Source organism: Thamnophis elegans, chromosome 13 (assembly GCF_009769535.1).
Source record: "Thamnophis elegans isolate rThaEle1 chromosome 13, rThaEle1.pri, whole genome shotgun sequence".
NCBI lineage: Eukaryota > Metazoa > Chordata > Lepidosauria > Squamata > Colubridae > Thamnophis > Thamnophis elegans.
Window position 1 is genome coordinate 6,826,562 of NC_045553.1, and position 23,928 is coordinate 6,850,489.

The following is a 23,928-nucleotide window of genomic DNA, read 5'->3' on the forward strand; positions in this document are numbered from 1 at the left end:
AGGCCAACCCCACGGGCTAGATTTAAGCACCTTGTGGGCCGGATCCAGCCCCCAGGCCTTGAGTTTGACACCCCTGTGTTATACATGATAAAGGACGCGATGGCTCAGTGGCTCAGACGCTGAGCTTGTCAATCAGAAAGATCGGCAGTTTAGTGGTTCGAATCCCTAGCACCGCATAACAGAGTGAGCTCCTGTTACTTGTCCCAGCTTCTGCCAACCTAGCAGTTCAAAAGCACGTAAAAAATGCAAGTAGAAAAATAGGAACCACCTTTGGTGGGAAGGTAACAGCGGTCCGTGCTCCTTCAGTGTTTAGTCATGCCGGCCACATGACCACGGAGATGCCTTTGGACAGCGCTGGCTCTTCAGCTTAGAAACAGAGATGAGCACTGCCCCCTAGAGTCAGAAACGACTAGCACATGTGTGCGAGAGGAACCTTTACCTTTATACATTACTCAAAGCAGCAAAGATACACAACAGTCCTTCTTCTTCCTATTTTCCCCACAACAATCACCCCATGAGTTAGGCTGGGCTGAGAGAGAAGGATTGGCACTAAACTAAGCCACCCAGCCACCATTCGTAGCTAAGGTGGAACTAGAACTCAAAGTCACCTGGTTTCTAGGCTCACCCCTTCGCCCCTACCCCAAACTGGCTCTCCAATTCAGTTCCTGCCTCTTTCCTGAGAGATGAAGGTGCTGGGCACACTTGTAAGCACAACTGAATTGCACACTATCAGAATTATTTTAAAGAAATGTGTACAAAATATAAGCCAGCTCCAGAAACATAATGAGAAATACATGTTTTTATGCTTGAGGCTGGCAGTTCGCTTGGCTCTGTTCTAGCTTCCCAATTATTTCTTTTAAATTAAAACAAGTCTTTTAGAAAAACGACAAAATTAAGCAGGGCATGGAGGTTAACAGACTCCAAATTATGTATCAGCGGGTATGTAGTGCCTGCAAGGATCCAATGAGAACGGAGGCCCTTGTAAATTTAATTTCCATTTGTCTTATTTATCAGCTTTCTCAATTCTATTTCCATTTATATTTAGCGAGATGTTTTTTTTTTCACGCACCTGACAGTCCTCCTCCATCAGATACCTAAGCCTTATTCACACAATCTGCTTATCACACTTCACCAGCAAAGTAGAGAGGGGATTTATAAATATAATTTTTTTCTCCAAAAAAAAAAAAGGCTTGTTGATAAATTTCAGTAGATCTATCCCATTTTTCAATGCAAATGGCCCTCGCAAGGCAGTTTGCAAAACGAGATTGGTTATTTGGTTAAGGGCAAGGGTCGGCAACCTTAAACACTCAAAGAGCCACAAAGATCCTAACCAGAAACCCACCATTCAATTCTGGAGCTGACCGGAAGTCTAGTTACCCCACCATAGAGTCTCTTCCTAGCGCTGCATCCTTTTTCCTCTCCCTGTCCTAACCAAAAGCCCTATCAATTGTGGAGCCAACCGGCAACCAGGAGCCGCAGCAGAGGGATGAAAGAGCCACATGCAGCTCCAGAGCCAGGGGTTGCTGACCTCTGGGTTAAGGGAATGGACCCTTTGGAACGAGCTCCCCGTGGAGATTCGTACCCTCTCCACCGTCCAGGCCTTCCGCATAGCCTTGAAGAACTGGCTCGCCCATCAGGCCTGGGGATAGGATAGTTGCCCCTCCCGAATGATGAATGTATGTTGTTTGCTATTTTATTACATGTTGTCCTACTGTCTGTATTCCCCCCCTTCCCAGTTTTTGTGTGAGCCGCCCTGAGTCCCCTCAGGGAAAAGGGCGGCCTACAAATTCTAATAAAATTCTAAAATTCTAAAAAAAATTATGAACAGAATTGTTTTGGTGCCGATGTAAAATTACCGTATTTTTCAGAGTATGACACAAAAGAGGCTGAAAACCTGGATGCGTCTTATACACTGAATACACCATTTTTTGCCTCCTGAAACCCTGCCCCCTTCACCAAAATGGCCATGCTTAGCCTTTAGGAGCCTTGCAAAGTGCTCCTGGGGGCTGGGGGAAGGCAGAAATGAGTGAAAAACAGATCATTTTTTGCTCAATTTTGCTCCCCCCCCAGCCCCCAGCATCACTCTATAAGCCTCCTAAAGGCTATCCATGCCCTTTTTTTTACAACAAAACAGGCCCATTTTCATGAAAAACGGGCCATTTTTTGCTCATTTTTTGCCCCAGCCCACTTTCCAGGAGCACTACAAGCCTCCTAAAGGCTATCCATGCCCTTTTTTTTTTTACAACAAAACAGGCCCATTTTCATGAAAAACGGGCCATTTTTTGCTCATTTTTTTGCCCCAGCCCACTTTCCAGGAGCACTACAAGCCTCCTAAAGGCTATTCAAGGCCTTTTTTTGAAAAGAAAAAAATGGGCCTGTTTTTGAGAAAAACGGCCCGTTTTTGGGAGGTTTGCAGAGTGCAAAAACCTTTTTTTAATTTACCTCTTCAAAACCTTGGTGCGTCTTATACTCCGAAAAATACGGTATAACAAACAAACATTTAATTTAATGGAGTTTCAGGGAAAAACAAAAAGCCAACAAAACTGTTGAGTTTTGCCCAAACCGGTTCCTTAGATTTTGAAGCCATGATGTTCTTCTTCTGCCTGGATCTCATTTGCCTTCAATCTTTCCTTGGAGAGGATTAAGTGAAGGATGACATATTTTTCCGGGTGTCGCATCTCATGTCTGAAATATTCTAATTTTTGCTTTTTTATGGTTTTGCTGATTTTCCTTGGCTGTCCCAGGCAGCTTATCAAATATACATATCCCAGAATAATGTTGCAGGATCCAATCTAGATCATTCACCAGGACCAGAAATTTAGTCTTCCAAGCTTTCAGACTTGTGCTGGAGCCCATCCTCAGGAAATTTCTCTCAAGCAGAATTTGTCCTTTGGGCTATTCTGTGTGTAGTGTTTATGTGGTGCCTAGTTGTATGTGGCTTTTTATTTGTTGATTGGGGTGTTGATGGCTGGCTATTAAGTTGTTAGCTGTTGTTTCCTTGTGTTGCTAAGTACATGATAAGCAGCTGGTAAATCAGCCCTCCTTTTGACTGACAGAGGGCCATTTCCCAGGCTACAATGATTTCCCTGGCTATTTTTGTCCCTGCTCAGCCAACAATCTTAGTAGCAAATACTATGCATAGAATAGCCCAAAGCACACATTCTGCTAGAGAGAAGTATAACTTAGAATTTAACTTAGAGTTGGAAGGGACCTTGTAGGTCTTCTAGTCTGATCCCCTGCACAAGCAGGAGACCCTATACCATTTCTGACCAAGTGGCTGTCCAGTCTCTTCTTGAAAGCCTCCAGTGATGAAGCACCCATAACCTCTGAAGGCAAGTTGTTCCACTGATTGATTGCTCTCATTGTCAAAAATATGTCTCCTTATTTCTAGGTTAAATCTCCCCTTGAACGTTTCCATCCATTGTTCCTTGTTTTTCAGGTGCTTTGGAAAATAGGTTGCTCCCCCCCCCACTTCTCTGTAGCAGCCCCTCAAATACTGCTATCCTGTCACCTCTGGCCCTTCTCTTCACTAGACTAGCGAGGTTCCCTGAGGATGGTCTCCAGCATAGGTCCAAAACCTCAGAAGACCTCTGGTCCCGGTGACTGACCCAGATTGAATCCTATTTGTTCGGGGGAGAAATAAATATGCCTCGGAATAATTAACGTCTCCGGAGAAACAGAGGGCATAAGATAATCAGTTCCCGAGTCTAAAATTACCTAATTGCACCATGGCATGACTACGGTGTGTCGAGCATGTGATGCTCAAGCATCATCTCTGCGATGGGTTGAAAAAGGGGGGAAAGGGATAAATATAGGTAAGGACTGAGAATCGTACAACCCTGCTAGAGTGGAGGAAATTGGAGGAAGTTTTGTTTGCCCAACCCAAATCTCTGGGTGACCCCTAAGCAGGGCAGCCACTGTCTTGTGCTCAGCCACCTTCCATCTCTGATTATGGATGGATTTTTCACAATGGATAGGCATTTAATGAGGAGCTTTTAAACCACTGTTCAAGCAAAACTAGGATTGTTTACAGCAACTGGTTGAAACAACATTACGTAAAAGAAAACTATATGTGATAAACGAACAAGTAATGAAAACGACGCGAAAGTAGCAACTACCCATTAAATAAAACCAAAGGGGTTTTCAGAGATGAGGAAATGGCCTTTTTTAAAATAGCAGCCGGTTAAAGAGATATTTAAGGAAAAGGTTATCTATCTAATCAATCTATCTATCTATCTATCTATCTATCTATCTATCTATCTATCTATCTACCTACCTACCTACCTACCTACCTACCTACCTACCTACCTATCTATCTATCTTCTATCTATTTATCTAACTATCTATCTATCTATCTTTCTATCTATCTATCTATCTATCTTTCTATCTATATCTATCTACCTACCTACCTACCTACCTACCTACCTATCTATCTATCTATCTATCTATCTATCTATCTATCTATCTATCTATCTATCTATCTAAGGATGTAAGTATGTATGTATGTATGTATGTATGTATGTATGTAAGTATGTATGTATGTATATATGTTTGTTTGTTTGTTTGTTTCAACATAACTCTGGAACACCTTGAGCAATTTCAACCACACTTGGTACACAGATGACTTACCCTTTGGAAACAAATACTGGGGGTGGGGGTGAGGGTAAGTGTATGTGTGTGTGTGTGTGTGTGTGTGTGTATATATGTGTGTGTGTGTTTCAGCATAACTCTGGAACGCCTGACCTGTTAAGGAGAGCGAATGTGGTGTCCTAGACAGGCAACTGTTTGTGATGTCATGGGACAGGGAAGAGAGAGCCTGGGGGAATAAGGAGAGCGAGTGTGGCGTCCTAGAGAGGCAACTGTTTGTGATATCATGAGACAGGGAAGGGAGAGCCTGAGGGATTAAGAAGAGCGAGTGTGGCATCCTAGAGAGGCAACTGTTTGTGATGTCTAGCTTTCCCTCAAATACTTAGCCTGTTGCATGGAGCCTGCCTTATGATTCCACGTGTTATGTGACATACCTCCACCCCAGAAAATCAGGCCACCTGAGCAATCACCGAACCCACCTCTGAACTTCTTCGAAATATCTATTGACAGAGATTCTCAGTCATCCTGGTCATGGTTGTCCCAAAGGTGCTTTTTCTTTGAAGACGTTTCGCTTCCCATCCAAGAAGCTTCTTCAATTCTGAATGGATGGTGGGGGAATGGGAGGATTTATATTCCTTGCAGGCAGCTGGTCATTTGCATCCTTTTAGAGGGTCATTGAGGCCACTTGGGGTTTTGTTTGTGTCCTCAGTTGTCCCAAAGGTGCTTTTTCAAGGCAACTGGACTTTTTCTTTGAAGATGTTTCGCTCCTCATCCGAGAAGCTTCTTCAGCTCTGACTGGATGGTTGGGAATGGAAGGATTTATACTCCTTGCAGGCAGCTGGTCAATGACCATCATTCACCCTCCAGTCAGAGCTGACTGGGTGGTGGGAAATGGGAGCTGAAGTCAGAGCTGAAGAAGCTTCTTGGATGAAGCGAAAGGTCTTCAAAGAAAAACAAGGAAGTCCAGTTGCCTCTTGGAAAAAAAAGCACCTTTGGGTTCTCCAATGTAGTTCTCTTCGACTGCGGTGTTTGGTTCACAACCACAAGTGACACCTTCAGGCCTAAGGGATATTCTTCGCTTGCCTAGATTGCCTTGGGCTCCCACTGAGGAGCGAGCACACCTGATCCCTTGAAGTTGGAGACAAGGTGCTTTTACCTGGGGAGGGAGGGAGAGGGCTAACCCCAGGTGCCACGGCTGCTGAGCTTCTCAGGGCCACCTCGAGTAAATTCCCTGAAGCAAGCCGAGCTAGCGTGGTGAGAAACCCCGTCGCCAGGGAGAAGGACGACAGCTGCACCTCTTCCCCAGTGCCTAGTGCCAGCTAATTGATGGAGCCACACTGACGTCAGCCTGGCTGGAAACGGCTCCCCTGCTTTGCCCTGCCAGGAGATTAAGATCTCACCAAAACAAAGACCGAATGAGAAAGAGAGAGAGAGAGGGAGAGAGAGAGAGAGAAAGAAAGAAAGAGGAAAGGCAGGAGGGAAGGAGGGAGGAGGGGGGATGGAAAAAGTTAAAAAGAAAGAGAGAAAGAGAGAGAGAAAGAGAGGGGGGAGGAGGGAGGGAGAGAGAGAAAGAGGGAATGCAGGAAGGAAGAAGGAGGAGGGGGAATGCTAAAAGTAAAAAAGAGAGAGAAAGAGAAAGAGAGAGAGAAAGAGGGAAGCAGGAGGGAGGGAGGAGGGGGAATGGAAAAAATAAAGAGAGAGGGGGTAAGGAGAGAGAGAGAGAGAAAGAAAGAGGAAAGGCAGGAGGGAAGGAGGGAGGAGGGGGAATGGAAAAATTTAAAAAAAGAGAAAGAGAGAGAGAGAAAGAGAGAGGGAGGGAGAGAAAGAGTGGACAGGAGGGAAGGAGGGAGGAGGGGGAATGGAAAAAGTCAAAAAGAGAGAAAGAGAGAAAGAAAGAGAGGGGGAGGAGGGAGGGAGAGAGAGAAAGAGGGACGGCAGGAAGGAAGAAGGAGGAGGGGGAATGGAAAAAGTAAAAGAGAGAGGGTGGGAGGGGAGAAAGAGGAGAGGCAGAGGGAGGAGGGGGAATGGAAAAAGTAAAAGAAAGAGAAAGAAAGAGAGAGGGAGAGGGAGAAAGAGGAAATGCAGGAGGGAGGAGGGGGAATGAAAAAAGGAGAGAGAGAGAGAGAGAGAGAGAGAGAGAGAGAGAGAGAGGGAGAGAGAGAGAGATGCTGTTGATAGAACACCTGAGACAGAGAGCTCACACGCTCCCCAGCACACTACCGCGCTGTAAATAAAAGATTTGGCAGGATGGAAAATCAAACTACCTTGGAGAGCTCCTCTGGCAGAACCGAGTTGTGCTTAAAAGTTTAATGACTGCCTGTTTGCTGGCCGATTGGGGTGGAGTTGGCTTCTGTGAAAATTAATGCTCCCTTCTCTTCGCTGGGCCTCTCCTTCTGCATGGCAGGCTTTTTACCCAGGGTTTGAGACACAGAATAACAGAGTTGGAAGGGACCTTGGAGGTCTTCTAGTCCAACCCCCCCCCTGCTCTGTTTTTGTCGATTTGGTTTGTTTAACAAGCCCTCATGGTCTGGGAGCACATGCAACATACTAACAACATAACAAACTCAATTATAGCTTAGCCTGATGTTTAGCCAATCCAAATTCTGTGGTGTATTCAGGAAGCTCTGGAACAGACTGTCCAGTCACTTCTTAAAAACCTCCAGTGGTGAAGAACCAACGACTTCTTGAAGTTGTGGGTTTTTCATCACTGGAGGTTTTTAAAGAAGGGACTAGACAGCACTGTTCCCTCTAAGCTGCGCGGCCACACGGCCGCGCACGTGGCAACACAACACCGCTCAGTAGTTTCCAACTGCCACGCAGTGGTTTTTGTGAGACGCCTTCCATCATAATAGGAGAGGAGAGCCAGCCTGGAGACAGTAATCAGTTCTAGATCCACAAGGCAGAAAGTAAGTAGCTCAGAGAAGGGGTGTGGATGTTGGGAGAAGGCATGGGACGGGCTCCCAGCAGCAGCTGCTCAGATTTGCCAGAGAGGGAGGAAGGGAGGGAGGGAGGGAGGGAGGGAGAGAGAGAAAGAGAGAGAGAGAGAGAGAGAGTATCCCTCCTTCCTTCACACTCTCGCTGGCATCCCAGCTAGATGAGAGGGACTGCAGAGTGTCTCCTCAAGTCTAGGGCAGCAAGTCATTCGATGGGAAGTTGTCTCTTGGAAGGAATGACCCGGATTGGCTCCTGCTACATCTCTCCTGCTTCATCTCTCCTGCCTCTTTGCTTCTCCATTCGGTCTTTGGGCGGCAGATCAAAAGCGGAAGCCAATCCAGGTCATTCCTTCCAAGAGGCAACTTTCCCATCAAATGACTCGCTGCCCTAGACTTGAGGAGACCCTCTGCAGAGTGTTGGGCTGAAGGAAGGAGGGATACGAGAGAGAAAGAGAGAGAGAGAGACAGAGAGAGAGAGAGAGACAGAGACAGAGACAGAGAGAGACAGAGACAGAGACAGAGAGACAGAGAGACAGAGTTGATGGCAGACTTAGCACTTTGTTAAGTTTATTTCTCTGTGTGTTGTGCAATATATATTCATGTCTCCATGGATGCAATTGTGCAAGCATTTTTTTTCCTCTTTAAAAGAATGTTTGGATTTCTCCTCACCAAACCTTTAAGACTGAAAGAGTTAGAGTTGAAATATAAAGAGATTGTCAATTGCTATACTGTTAGATTGATAGGCAATTATGGACTATTTTGATTATATCCTCCTTAGAAAGAATATGCTACTGTATGGTTGAGAAAAAGACCAACTTCATTCCATGGAAACCAAACAAAGTTCATATGGAGGGTTTTTTACTACGATGGGCTTGGGTCAACAGTGAATATCAGTTATCAAAAATGTAGGTAAAAAGTTAAGCAGGCAATAGGAAATTACAAAAAGGGAAGCCAACTTTCTGAATTCTGTTTCTTTGACTTAGTGACTTATAAATAGTAGACTAATGTTCTGAAAACGTGACCTAAATTTCTATATATTTTAAATAGCTGTAAAGCTATGCTGAAAAAGTTGTTCTCAAGGTATTGTGATAAATTCAATAAAAAGAAGGGAATTCTTGATAAACTTAAGGAGGAATGAGAATATTGGATAGTAAATGGACAAATAAAATTACCAATCAAAGAGAATATTTGCACCTCAGGGTTGAAATGAGATGTTCTCTCTTCCTCTTTCCTCTTCCTCTCGTCTCTCTCTGTCTCTCTCATCCTCTTTCTCTTTGTCTCTCTTCTCTTTCTCTCTTTCTTTTCCATTCTGTCACTTTCTCTCCTTCTCCCTTCTCTCTCCTCTTTGTCTCTTTCTGTCTCATCCTTTCTCTTTGTCTCTCTTTCTCTCTCCTTCTTTCCCACTCTTCTGTCACTTTCTCTCTCCTTCTCTGTCTCTTTCTGTCTCTCTTCCCTCTTTTTTCTTCCTCTCTCCTACTCTTTTATCACTTTCTCTCTACCGCCCAATCTGTCCCCATACTTATCTTCGACTGATCATGTTTGCAATAATTTACCTTCTTTTCTAAATAGGCACAGTTCCCTTACCGGATCCCTCGCTCACTCAAACGCGCGCGCGCACACACACACACACACACTCATGCACAAAACCATTTTTCTCCATTCCAATTCAGATCCTATAAATCAATTGCTCTGTGAAACATCTGTGAAAAAAATTCAGGTGCTCAGACATGAAAATGTGCCGTTCAAACACTATACTTTTCCGCACACACTGAAAAAAAAATTAGAGGGAACATTGCTAGACAGCCTCTTGTCTGGGAAGGTATAGGGTCTCCTGCTTGAGAAGGGGCTGGACTAGAAGACCTCCAAGGTCTCTTCCAGCTCTATTCCAAATTTGAATGTGAAAATCCTGGGAGCCAAACTGTGGCGCATTTCAATGCCTCCTTGGCGAACAGTATATCGACACTCATCAGTACTGATAATTTCTTTCAGGCCCATCACTGTCACCTCTTCTGTTGTGCTAATGATTTTTGAAGGTTTAATTTCTATTTTAAAATCTGAATTTCCAAGACTAGTGGGAGGGGGGCTTTTTTCCCCAGTTTAAGCTACCTTGCAGGGATTCAGCCACTGCCACTTTTACCCCAGGGGTAGGCCCCTTTCAAGCAAACTTTCAAGCCTGGTGGTGCCTCTTCCTTGAGAAGCTCACTGACCCAGCAATTCTAGACAAATTCAATGTACCTCTATTAATAAGCTTTAAAATCACAGGGCAAGAGTCCCTATCAAGGATCTCTTAATAGGCAAAACATTTCTAATTAGCAATAGTTATCCCATGAGATGAAGAAGATAAGAAATGGCCCGATTAGCATGATTGGCGCAATACAATAGTGAGATCCCAGGAAACTTGCCATTTGCTAAAAAAAAAAAAGTCCATTTGAAAGACATCCCCCATGCATAAGAGAAACTACTAACTCAGAAACTACTTAAAAATAAATCTATTCCAATCTTTATATCCCCTATTTCCTGGGCCCTGAATGGCCCAACAGCCAGCAGTGTGCGGTGGCAGCCAAAGCAAAGAATATAAACCTGGATTGTATAAATAGAGGCACAGAATCAAAACCGTGTGAAGTATTAGTAAGGTAAAGGTTCCCTTCGCACATATGTCCTAGTCGTTCCTGACTCTAGGGGGCGGTGCTCATCTCTGTTTCAAAGCCAAAGTGCCAGTGCTGTCCGAAGGCATCTCCGTGGTCATGTGGCCGGCATGACTCAATGCCGAAGGCACACGGAACGCTGTTCCCTTCCCACCAAAGGTGGTTCCTATTTTTCTACTTGCATTTTTTACCTGCTTTCGAACTGCTAAGTTGGCAGAAGCTGGGACAAGTAACGGGAGCTCACTCCGTTACGCGGCGCTAGGGATTCAAACCGCCAAACTGCAGACCTTTCTGATCGACAAGCTCAGCATCTTAGCAACTGAGCCAACTCTTGAAGTATTAGTACCCTTTTGTAAAGCCTTAGTAATACCGCAACCAGTTTTGGTCACCATGTTACCAAAAAGGATGTTGAGACTTTGGAAAAGAGCAACTCAGATGGTCAAAGGCTGGAGACTAAAAGGGTTGCAGGAACTGGGTATGGCTAGTCTAGAGGAAAGAAGGACTAGGGGAGACATGATAGCAGTGTTCCAATATCTCAGGGGTTGCCACAAAGAAGAGGGAGTTAAACTATTCTCCAAAGCACCTGAGGGCAGAACAAGACGCCATGGGGGGAAACTAATGAAGGAGTGAAGCAACTTAGACCTAAGGAGGGGGTCAAAGCAGCAGAAGGTAGGGCAAGAAACAATGGTTGGAAGCTAATCAAGGAGAGAAGCAACCTAGAATGAAGGAGAAACTTCCTAACAGTGAGGACAATTAACCAATGGGACAGCTCAGCTTTGACTACATTGCATGGGAAAAGTTTCTATGAGTCTCCGAAGGCCAAAACTTGAAGCTGTGGACGTATTAGAAGTATGGTGTCCCTTGAGTAAGCTTCACGCCACTTCCCAACTGCAAACGAAGAGAGCAGTTTTGTTCTCATTTGCAAGGCAGATTGAAAAGGGAATAAACTTAGCTCTGGAAAAGATAGGTGTCACAAAACTGGCGTTGCCACTCAGCTTAAAAATTGCACGAACGATGCTTTGAGAGCGTTTTAGGTAAGGAGAATGGCATACGGGAAAATGCAAAGGGGTAAGAGTTCCCTGTCCCCCGTCCCCTTCCCCGCCTCACTCGAAGGGAAGATACCCTTTTTCTGTTCACTGGTTTTGATTTCCTGTGTCCTGTGCTTTTTTACACTGCCATTTCGGAGGCTGGGAAACCCTTAAAGCCGATCTCCCGCACCTCAAAAGCCTCCCCCAAAAAACCATGATAAATAAGGGGGGGGGAGAAATAGAATTTTTGAAGCACATGGATGAGAGGGAAGAAAATGAGAACGAGGCACCGTCACTCATTGTAAACAAAGCGCTACCTGCTAAAGGAGAGATGGGTAACTATGGCAACGTTATGACTTGTGGACTTCAACTCCCAGAATGCCTGAGCCAGCCATGCTGGCTCAGGCATTCTGGGAGTTGAAGTCCACGGGTCGTAAAGTTGTCACAATTGCCTATGCCTAGGCTAAATGATGCAGCACAAGACAAGTGCTCTCAGCCAACCACACATTGTGGTAGAAAAATAAGAGTGTAAATATGAAATCAAAAAAAGAAAATAAGCATATTCACGGAATATCAACGGCGGGGGTGGTGGGGGTTGAATTTTTTTTAGAGTTCAAAAATCCCTTTCACAGAATTCAGAACCAGAGAATAAAGCTGAAAGGGACCTTGGAGGTCTTCTAGTCCAGCCCCCTGCTCAAGCAGGAGATCCTATACCAGTCATGGCTAACCTTTTTGTTGTTGGGAAAGCCTCTGGAGCCTGAGGAGGGTGAAAACGGCCTCCCTGGCTCTCTAGAGAGGCCAAAAATCAGCTGACCGGCATGTGCATGCGTGCTGGAGTTGATATAGGGCAACCATTCACATGCTCACAGAGACGGCTTCGCGTGCCACCTGTGGCACGTGTGCCATAGATTCGCCATTAGGGGTATAGGTGGTACCTTGCTCAATAGTAGTAACTCTGAGAAGGATCTTGGAGTCCTAGTGGACAACCATTTAAATCGGAGCCAGCTGTGTGCAGCAGCTGCCAAAAAAGCCAACACAGTTCTAGGCTGCATCAACAGAGGGAGAGAATCAAGATCATGTGAAGGATTAATACCACTTTATAAGGCCTTGGTAAGGCCACACTTGGAATACAGCATCCAGTTTTGGTCGCCACGATGTAGAAAAGATGTGGAGACTTTAGAAAGAGTGCAGAGAAGAACAACAAAGATGATTAGGGGACTGGAGGCTAAAACATATGAAGAACAGTTGCAGGAACTAGGTATGTTTAGTTTAATGAAAAGAAGGACTAGGGATAACATGATAGCAGTCTTCCAATATCTCAGGGGCTGCCCCAAAGAAGAAGGGGTCAAGCTATTCCCCAAAGCATCTGAGGGCAGAACAAGAAGCAATGGGTGGAAACTAATCAAGGAGAGAAGCAACTTAGAACTAAGGAGAAATTTCCTGACAGTAAGAACAATTAACCAGTGGAACAACTTGCCTGCAGAAGTTGCAAATGCCTCAACACTGGAAGTTTTTAAGAAGATGTTAGATATCCATTCATCTGAAGTGGTGTAGGGTTTCCTGCCTAAGCAGGGGGTTGGACTAGAAGACCTCCAAGGTCCCTTCCAACTCTGTTATTCTATTCGAAGCCCCAATTTACTGAACAACAAGCATTGGAAACTCTGGACCTATTTCTGGTCATAAGTCGAGGATTATCTCTACGTGAAAAACTGAATCCAAGCTATGCCAAGAACTCTGTAAATATATTTTCCTATATCTGGAGTGGGCAACATTTCCGTGTGTGTGTCTGTGTGTTTGTATGTGTGTGTGTTTGTGTGTGTGTATGTTTGTGTGTTTGTGTGTGTGTTTTGTGTGTGTGTGTGTGTGTGTGTGTGTGTTTTTTAATGCCTCTGAGATTATCGGGAAAGGGCTCATGTCATATTATTTGGTGAGGAAACCAACCCCCTGAAAGTACAGGATAGTCCTTGACTTACAACCACTACTGAGCCCAGAATTCCTGTTGCAAAATGAGACATTTGTTGTGAGTTTGTCCCCACTTTGTGATCTTTCTTGACCCAGTTGTGAAGCGAATTGCTGCCGTTGTTCAGCAAGTAACACGGTCGTAAAGTGAATCCGGCTTCCCTGTTGACTTCGCTTGTCAAAAGGTTGTAAAAGGGGATCGCGGGACCCCGGGACACGGCAACCATCATATATATGAGTCAGTGGCCAAGCGTCCAAATTTTGATCAGATGACCATGGGGATGCTGCAGCGGTCGTAAGTGTGAAAAGTGTCTATAAGTCATTTTTTTTCAGTCCTACTGCGATTCTGAATGGTCACTAAATGTTAGATTCTTGTGGAGCAGTTGACGAAGACATCAGAAACAGTCACTCCCTCTCTTCAGTACAACATCATTAATCACACACACACAATGCCAGCACACAATAGCAAATACATAAGCGAGGGGAATGTTTCATAATGCATGCAATTTTGCCTGGATGCAGTCATGCTTCGTTAGGTTGGCACCAAATCTGAGCATTCAGTCTCTGGATTTTTTTCCCCGGCCAAACTTAAACTTAGATTTAAATGTCAACCGCCCCAAACTTGATTGCGGAAAATACCACTTCAGCCACAGAGGGGTCAACGCCTGGAATGCTCTACCCAACTCCGTTGCTGCATCCTCAACCCCCCCCCCCCACAGCTTCAACCTCAAAGTGTCTAGCGTGGACCTCAGCCCATTCCTAAGAGGTCCATAAAGGGGGCGTGCATAAGAGCACCAGCGTGCCTTCCGTCCCTGTCCTACTGTCCCCATGTATCTGTATTTACTTCCTTTGTTCCTGTTTATCTTCATACCTATTCTTGTTCTCTTGTACTCATTTGACAACCAACCAAATAAATAAATAATAAATACAATTTGAATGACTTTTTTAAAAGGTTCTCCCCCCTCTCTGCGCATGTGTGTTTGTGTCTGTCTGTATGTATGTCTGTCTGTCTGTCTCTCTCTCCCACCCACACACCATCCTTTGGTCGTTGCAAAATCTCACAGGGCTTTGGAAAGGTACAAAATGGGGGCACGCATGGCCTGTAAATTTAGGGTAACCAATCGCCCTCCATAAGTCAGTAAGTAAGGAGACGTGGTGGCTCAGTGGCTAAGACTCTGAGTTTGTCGATCAGAAAGGCCAGGAGTTCGGCGGTTCAAATCCCTAGCGCCGCGTAACAGAGTGAGCTCCCGCATCTTGTCCCAGCTTCTGCCAACCTAGCAGTTCGAAAGCATGTTAAAAAATGCAAGTAGAAAGATAGGGACCACCTTTGGTGGGAAGGTACCTTTGGCATTTAGTCATGCCGTTCACATGACCATGGAGACATCTTTGGACAGCGCTGGCTCTTCGGCTTTGAAATGATGATGAGCACCGCCCCCTAGAGCCGGGAATGACTAGCATGTATGTGCAAGGGGAACCTTTACCTTTAAGTCGGTAAGATTATTATTTTTTCTTTACCATCTCTGTCCAGAAGCACTGGGGACTTATCCTAGGCAGGAAGAGGGGAGAAAACCCCACCCCCATGGCAGGAGCTTGGCCTTCTATAATTCATTGCCTTGTGGAGATGGGATAAGGGGTCAAAGGGAGGACTTTGAAAGGATTTCAATGGACCTCCAGCATTTGTAAGCAGCGGCTGTCCAGAGGAGCTTTCCATGGTCCTGGAAATCTCACATCTTGTTTCAGCTACACTTATTACTATCTTGGTAGAGAACTTGCCAGAGGCCTTTTAAGTCAAGAAATGGATTTTGTTTTACTTTGGGAGGCACCGTTTTCTGTTGGCAAATTTGGAGAAATCCATAGCAATAGCAATAGCAGTTAGACTTATATACCGCTTCATAGGGCTTTCAGCCCTCTCTAAGCGGTTTACAGAGTCAGCATATTGCCCCCAACAACAATCTGGGTCCTCATTTTACCCACCTCGGAAGGATGGAAGGCTGAGTCAACCCTGAGCCGGTGAGATTTGAACAGCCGAACTGCAGAACTGCAGTCAGCTGAAGTAGCCTGCAGTGCTGCATTTAACCACTGCGCCACCTCGGCTCTAAACTTGTATTTTATCCCGGGGCTCTGGGAAGCTTTTGAGGCAGCCATAGAGGTTTGCATCAAAAGCATGATGAAACCGAAATGTTTCATTATTAGATTTATGTTTAGAGGGTAATCATAATGTATAAGTTTAATTCAGCTTTAATGTAAAGAAAGTAAGGTGATTTCCCCCCCCTGGCCCACCTGAGGCTTCCTTCCACAACTTTCAAAAGTCAAGTGTGAAAACACTGTGCACCTTTGTTCCAGTGTACTAATGAATGCTTAGGAATGTAAGATTGTATTGCATTGTCTATTAAAAAGAAATCACAGAGAGAATGGATAGTTCTATAACATGCATAGGGACACACCCATCGTCCTTATATGGTATGTAGCACAACTGAAGGACTTTTCAAAGTACAGCAGACTTCCAACTATATAATTTCCAACTACAATTTCTGAGCTTCAATACTGTGGATAATAAATAGACGGCGAATAAGATAGAATAATCTATTGTAATGCAGGTATCTCTCTATTTGCTGCAGTTCAAGGTGACAACACTACTGAAAAAGTGACTTAGCTCCTTTTTCACACTCATGACTGTTGCAAACATGTGGTCCAGATTCAGACGCTTGGCCAGCGGTTCATCTTTATGACGGTTGTAGTGTCCTGGGGTTCACGCGATCCCCTTTTGCGACCTTCTTACATGTAAAGTCCATAGGGGGCTCAGATTCACTTAACGACCATGTTACTAACTGAACAATGGCAGTGATGACTGACTTAAGAACTGTGGCAAGAAAGGTCATATAATGAGGAGGGGGAAATTCACTTCACAAATGTTTTGCTTAGCAACAGCTATTTGAGGTTAAGTTGTGGTCGTAAGTTGAGGACTGTCTGTATAGCTGTCATTCAATCTGCCGCATGGATAGCCCTGCTATGTCTGACTCAACTGAAAATGACAACAGTGATGTCTCTACTGTTAGTATGTTTATCTGATTCTCCCTTTTAATTGGCTGAATAATTGGAATACTCAAAAAAAGTTCTCAATCCACACTTTTTTCCCCAGAAAGCCCAATAGAGGTATTAAAACTTTCCCTGGACTGATGCATGTTCATAAGGGATATTTATTGCCACTTCAACTTCAATATCTCAGGGGCTGCCCCAAAGAAGAGGGAGTCAAGCTATTCTCCAAAGCACCTGAGGGCAGGAGAAGAAACAACGGATGGAAACTAATCAAGGAGAGAAGCAACCTAGACCTAAGGAGAAATTTCCTGACAGTGAGAACAATTAATCAGTGGAACAACTGGCCTCCAGAAGTTGTGGATGCTCCAACACTCCAACAAGTTTTTAAGAAGAGGTTGGATATCCATTTGTCTGAAGTGGTATAGGGTCTCCTGCCTAAGCAGGGGGTTGGACTAGAAGACCTCTAAGGTCCCTTCCAACTCTGTTATTCTATTCTAACAGGCACTTGGATCTCACTTTCGTTTCTGAAGGCAAAATAGAATTGGCGTCAGGACGCAATGAAATAAAACAGGAAGGCAGAACGAATGGGGTAAACGTTGATGTAGCACCGAAAAAAAAGGAGAAACGCATCACCAAAATGAGAAGAGGGATTTTTACTTTGCAGTTGTTTGTGCCGGATGAGCTCAGCACTGGTGAAATGGAAAGAAAGAGGACAGATGCAAATGGGTGAAGAAAGAAAATGAAAATGTACAGACTATTGACATACCTTGGCAAAACAGAGAAGGCCAATATTGTTTATGCTGACTATCAGAATCTTTCCGGGTTTTTTTTAAAAAAAAAGCAAATTACCTTTATGCTGATAAATTATTTGATATCTACCCAAAGACACTTCTTAATTGTCCTTTTTTCCAGATTGTTTTGAATAGAATAGAATAGAATAGTAGAAAAAGAATAGAATAGAATAGAATAGAGTATAGAAAATGAATAGAATAGAAAAAGAATAGAATAGAATAGAATAGAATAGAATAGAATAAAATAAAATAAAATAATAGAATAGAAATTTCTTTAGAATGGGATTTCTCAAACTTGGCAACTTTACGTTATGTGGACTTCAACTCCCAGAATTACCCAGCAAAGATGCTGGATGTGGAATTCTGGGAGTTAAAGTCCACATGCCTTAAACTTGCTAAAGTTGAGAAACAACTGATTAAGGTCCTTCCAAAATCACACTCTCTGAGAAACTACTAGAAGTTTCTTTAATTTATATTTCAGCCGAACTGATTTTACAGGATCCAAAATCTCTTTGCTGCCTTCTCTTCTTCCTTTAGGTAAGATTTTTCTTTCTTTCTTTCTTTTAAATCCACAGTCCATTGGAAGGAAGCCCGCCGCTGAATTAAACACAACGCAATCCACTCAAGCTTGCTGGCAACATTTCTTTCTCCTGCCATTCTATTACATCACATATTTTTTTAAATGATTTTCCCACTGTATAAAATTAATTGGGGAACAACTTGCCCAAAGCATTACTGGCTGAGGAATTCTGGGAGTTGAAGTCCACATTGCTTAAAATTGCCAAGTTTGAGAGACCCCGTCCTAAAGGATATCCATAGGGAAATAATTTTCAACACTCACACCCTGGACTAACATCTGCTGCAGGCATTACAAATGGAGAAGTGTATGTCAGAAATACCTTTAAAGGGGAGAGTGGAGAAGTGCCATGTATCAATCCAAAGAAAAACGTTGAAACCAATACATCAGTTAAAGTGAATGGGGCATGCCAGATATCAGCTTGTAATGCTTTGTCAAACATACACAACATGACAGGCAGTTGGGATTTGATGCCCGGCATGAAAAAACTCTAAAGCAGTTGGATATATATTTTTTTCTGGTTTAAATGGCATCAAGCCACATATTGTCAATCTCTACTTTCTCGAAAAGAAGGCACTGGATTAAAAAAAAAACTTTGCTTCAGGTCAGCTATAGTAGTATGCAAAGCTTTTATTCAGGTGTTTGATTCAATAACGTCCTGATATCCAATTTACCAATCCACTTTCCAAATGAAGGATCCTTTCTGAAACGAAAGTGGCAAACTGAATTGAGCTGACTTTCCAAATTTGATACCCTTCGGATAGAATTGGTGATTTGTTGCAGACTGGAGCCAATCCATCTAAAATGGACTCAGATCTCATTGGAGCTGGGCAAGAGAGCTTCTGAGAATGCTGGGAACTTTACCAACATTTTTAAATTCTATGGCCTGTAAGTGTGATAATATGCCGATGATATTTTATTCTGCACCTGTTCTGACCGAGGCTTCCCTAGAGCATGAAACAAATTCCTTGTCCTGGCAAAAAAAAAAACCTTTTTATTAATTTGCTGGGAATTCTGCTTATTCACCTCCAGCAAAGTCTTTCCAGGGAGGATTTACAGTTACAGACCTTATCTGGCTTGGAGAGCTGCCAGGCCGATATCTGCAAAACTTGGCAAGAAGTCTAGGAGAGTCACGAACCAATGAAGCGAACTAATGGTCTCCTGCAAACTCCACTCCCCATTCACTCCGGTTTTATTTCTTCTGGGAGGGGCCATTCACCATCCACCTGTGGCCTTTCTCCCAAGTCGACCCTTGTTCTTTAGCTCTTCTCTTTTTTTGGCAACTCTGCGCATGCACACACTGGGAACAGCCTCCAGCTGTTCTTCTGCCTCACTGATGTCTGACTCTGAAGGCAGCTGATAACTGGCACACAGCGCTGGCCCCCTCTCTGCCTCCAACACAGAGCCCTCATCAGAGCCTTCCCCAGACTCCAGAACTGGCCAGGGTTCCTCCCCAACCTCCTCACTGCCTGAATCTGCTGCCAGCTCCACTGGCCACTGTTCTTCATTTTGGAAGCCAGCTTGGCCACCACACTGCTGAGTGAATTACAGATATTTAATTTGGGGAGGAAATGATGGTTTTGTGTTTGCACAGACAGCTTTGCCAAGGCTCCAACAAGAGGTAATCCTCAACGTACGACCACAATGGGGCCCAACATTTCCACTGCTAAGGAAGACATGTCTCAAGTGAGTTTTGCCCCATTTTACGACCTTTCTTACCACCATTGTTAAGCGAATCACTGCAGGTGTTAAGTTAGGAACACACTCGCTAAGTGAATTGGGCTTCCCCATCGACTTTGCTTGTCAGAAGGTCGCAAAAGGGGGTCATGTGACATCCCCGGGACACTGCAACCATCATAAATATGAGTCAGTTGCCAAGCATCAGAATTTTGAGCACGTGACCACAGGGATGCTGAAATGGTCGTAAGTGTGAAAAATGGCCACAAGTCACTTGTTTCAGTGCTGTTGTAACTTTGAATGGTCACTAAACGAACAGCTGTCAGCTGACAACTATCTGTATTTTACCCTTTGTTTTCCATAACAGCCAAACTATTCCATTGCCCCTGCATCCAATCCTTTAAAGTAAACTACTCCCAACACTAAACTTCTACCATGTTATCAAGTCCTCTTGCCACTTTATAATTAATTACGGAATCAGATAGTTGGAAGGGAGCATGGAGAATAGAATAGAATAGAATAGAATAGAATAGAATAGAGAATGGAATGGAATGGAATAGGAATATAGAGTAGAGTAGAGTAGAGTAGAATAGAATAGAATAGGTATAGAGTGGAGTGGCGTGGAGTAGAGTAGAGTAGAATAAGAATGGAATGGAATGGAATGGAATGGAATGAATGGAATGGAATGGAATGGAATAGAATAGAATAGAATAGAATAGAATAGAATAGGCATACAGAGTGGAGTGGAGTAGAGTAGAATAAAAATAGAATAAGAATGGAATGGAATGGAATGGAATAGAATAGAATAGAATAGAATAGAATAGAATAGGGGTATAGAGTAGAGTAGAGTAGAGTAGAGTAGAGTAGAGTAGAGTAGAGTAGAATAGGCATATAGAATAGAGTAGAGTAGAATAGAATAGACGTATAGAATAGAATAGAATAGAATAGGCATATAGAGTAGAGTAGAGTAGAATTGAATAGAATAGAATAGGCATTCGCTTAACAAACATGGCAAGAAAGATCATAAAATGGGGCAAAACTCGCTTGACGACTGCCTTGCTGAGCAATGGAAATGTTTGGTTCAACTGCCGTCGTAAATCAGGGACTACCGTACGGCAGAGAGGAACGGCTCTTTTACAATTTTGCTTGCATGCTCTTCCAGCACGTACATGCAGCTTATTTCTTTATTTTATTTATTAAACAAATGTAAACGGCCAACCCAACTCAGGCACGGGTCACTCTGAACGGCTTGCACAACATTGAAAAATTCATATTCAATGCAGAAAATTCAATATAAATGTATTCAATACAAATTTAACCCCCTCCCCTGGCAGCAGCAACACAATCAGACAATCGCTCGATCTGCTCTTTCTCCATTCAGGACCCCTAGACCAGGGGTCAGCAATCTGCGGCTCCGGAGCCACATGTGGCTCTTTCATCCCTCTGCTGCGGCTCCCTGTCGCTAAAAATATGTGTCACAACCGCCAATGTGCGACACCCGTCAGCACACAATTTATTGAGCTTTTCGACCCCCAGTAGGCCAACCATGGATAAATCCAAGAAAGGAAAAGTTTCAGAAGAAAACAGAGCCTTTAATTCAAATACATATCTTGGTTTGGGGGGCAATCAGGAAATAGTTGGGCACGGGACGGGTTTTATGGTTCCCGGTATTTTCTTTTCTGTGGGAAACGGGTTCAAGTGGCTCTTTGAGTATTTAAGGTTGCTGACCCCTGCTCTAGACCCATTTGACAAAACACCTATTTTCAGGGCCTTTCAGAACAGAAATGGGGGCCAACCATATCTCTGGGGGGAATGAAATTCCATAAGGAAGGGGCCACCATCAAGAAGACCTGTCTTACATAAAGAAAGGGGAAATTGCGAGGGAAAAGTTTCACCAAGCAGATGCAATGGGGAAGGGGGAAGGCCAGGTATCGGAACATTTTTACTTTTCCTCAAATTTTAGGTCACCTGGGATTCACTCTTGCAGTTTGGGTGGCCATAGGAATTGAATATAGGGCCATGGTGGCTCAGTGGCTAAGACGGTGAGCTTGTCGATCAGTTCGGCGGGTCGAATCCCTAGCACCGTGTAACGGAGTGAGCTCCTGTGACTTGTCCCAGCTTCTGCCAACCTAGCAGTTTGGAAGCACGTAAAAAAATGCAAGTAGAAAAATAGGGACCACCTTTGGTGGGAAGGGAACAGTGCTCTGTGCGCCTTTGGCATTGAGTCATGCCCTCCACATGACCACAGAGACATCTTCGGACAGCGCTGGCTCTTCGGCTTTGAAACGGAGATGAGCAGCGCCTCCTAGAGTCGGGAACGACTAGCACGTATGTGCCAGGGGAACCTTTACCTTTAGGAATTGAATAAATGAACAAGAAGCCGTTGACTGCAACGGTAATAAAACATGCCCACTGAAACAATTTGAAAAACAAATCTACAGCTGTTGTTTCCTCAGCTGCCAGGCAACGGTACCCAACTCCAGGACCTGGGGCGGGGGGGGGGGGGAGGTGAGATTACCCCCTCCTCGAAATACAGGCATTTCCAACAGGGAGGAGGGGGAAGATGACACTGGAAGCAGTTTAGGAAAGAGGGAGGGGTGGAATCCAGGTAGGAAAAAAGGCATAGAGATCTGGTTGTGCGGTGCTCAAGAGTTACACAACCTGGTTGCAAATCCTGGGGAAGGGTCAAAGGATGAGTGTGTTTGTGTGTGTGTGTGTGTGTGTGTGTACAGCCAACCCTCCTGGCCTGGAGGGAAATTAATTGTGATGCCCTGAGAATCAACAGACAGTGCCATGGGGCTCCCAGCTTGCAAATGGAGGCCCCTTGGCAGTCCCTCTCCAGAGATGCCGTCTGGGCTCTCCCCACTGAACCGTTTTTCCACGAAGACTAGCAGGAAGGTTGGGTAGGGTGTGTCAAAACCACAACTCGGTTTCTTCCACCTGTCAGCCTCAGCTTTTGAGTTCTGAAACTCCCAAAACCAGCCGGGTCAAAAACACAGGTAGTCTTCAACTTTACAACGTTCAAAGCGAAGGCGACACTGGGGGGAAAAAAGGGACTCACGCCCCATTTTTCGCACTTTTCTCACATTTATGACGGCCGCCGTGTCCCCAGGGGTCACGGGATCGCCTTTTGCAATATTCTGACCAGCCAAGTCTATGGAGAAACCGGCCTCGCTTAACAACGGCAGTGATTCACTTAACAAAGGTTAAGTGAAGACTGTCCAATGGAGCATAACTCACTTGGCAAATTTCTCACTTAGAAACATACATTCAGGGGGGCTCAAGTTGTGGTCGTAAGCTGAGGACTACCTGTAGAGGTTCCCAAAAAAACTGGACACCTGCGATTCCGTGCACCTGCAGAGACCTAGCCAAGCCCTGTAAATACCTCCTGCCACATAGATCTGGTCCCTTCTCCTATGGCAAAGCCCCCTCCCCTCTTTCTGCTCCCAACATTATTACTGTCGGCAACCCCCCCCTTTCCAATTAACCACTCAATGAGACTTTTCTGTTTTCCCCTCCCTCCCTCTCCCAACCCACCCCCACTCCATAGATACCAGTTTATTTTTAACTCCCCAGTGCAAAAAAAGGGGGGGCTTTAGTTATTACCATTTGGGGAGGGGGATAGAGAGATAGGACAGCTTTTCTGCATTTGGCCTCCTGGGCTTGTAATGGGAAGCGGGCGGAGGGGGGGGAAGCGGGGGAGACGTGATAGAGGAGGAGCGACTATTCTGCCCATGTCCGGTGGAGGAGAGAAAACCGGGGAGGGGAATCATCCTTATTCCAGAGGTCCAGGAAGAGGGAATCGTAGTCTCTCTCTCTCTCTGTTTCCCTCCCCCCCCCCCATCTCCTCCGCAAGCCCGCATCAAAAGGAAAAGCGAGCGCCTGGTTGGGGCACCTGCAAGACGCACGGCGCTCTCCGCCGCCTTTCGCTCATCCACACGCATCCATGGCCGGGACCCCGCTCGGCCGTCGGGGATGGGGTGGTGTTGAAGTGGGAGGGGGGAGAGGAGGGGGCTGAAGGCGCACCTTTCCCTCTATACCTACCCCCTCCTCCCTCCTTCCCTCCCACCCACTCACCCCCTTACCTCCAAGGTGCGGATCTCCTTCTGCGTGAGGTCGTTGGACGTGGCGCATTTGGTGCGCAGCCCCTCCAGGTTGGAGATGCTGATGTCGATCATGTTCTGGACCAGTTCGCACTGCTGCAGCGCTTTCTGCAGGCTGAGAGGCGGCGGCGGCGGCGGCATAGCGGCCTCGTCCATCGCTCGCGCCTCTTCCTCCTCCTCCTCCTCTTCTTCTTCCTCCTCTTCCTCCTCCTCCTCTTCCTCGCGGATCAGGGGGACGAAGCCACCGCCGCCGCCGCCGCCGCCGCCAGCGGCCCGCTCCCCCCAGGAGGCGGCGGCCCCGCGGCCGCCCCCTCCTCGCCGCCCCCACCGCGCCAGCCCTCCACCTGGGTGGCCGGCCCGCCCCTCCGGCCGCTGCCCCGCGATCCTCGCGCTGTCCCGCCTGCTCCGGCTCAGGGCAGCAGCCCCACCGCTCGGGGAAGAAGGCGAGGTGGTTTTGGGGGGGAAGGGGCGCTGCGGCCGCCGGGGAGCCCCGAGGCTGCGGCTGGCCTGGCCGAAGTGTGAGTGGCAGGCGGGCTACGGGGATAGAGTGGGGGGTCTGCGCGCTCTCCCCCCCCCTCCTCCGCTCTCCCTT

General features: G+C 45.5%; 1 protein-coding gene across 1 annotated transcript in view; it reads right to left on the bottom strand.

Moving 5' to 3' along the window:
• The window catches only part of KSR2 (kinase suppressor of ras 2), a 196,156-nt gene extending 172,745 nt beyond the window's left edge, over positions 1 to 23,411 (bottom strand). Inside the window, 1 exon segment of the mRNA XM_032229918.1 lies at positions 23,319 to 23,411. Coding sequence (XP_032085809.1) covers positions 23,319 to 23,411 — 93 coding nt within the window.
• Between the last annotated feature and the right edge of the window lie 517 nt (positions 23,412 to 23,928).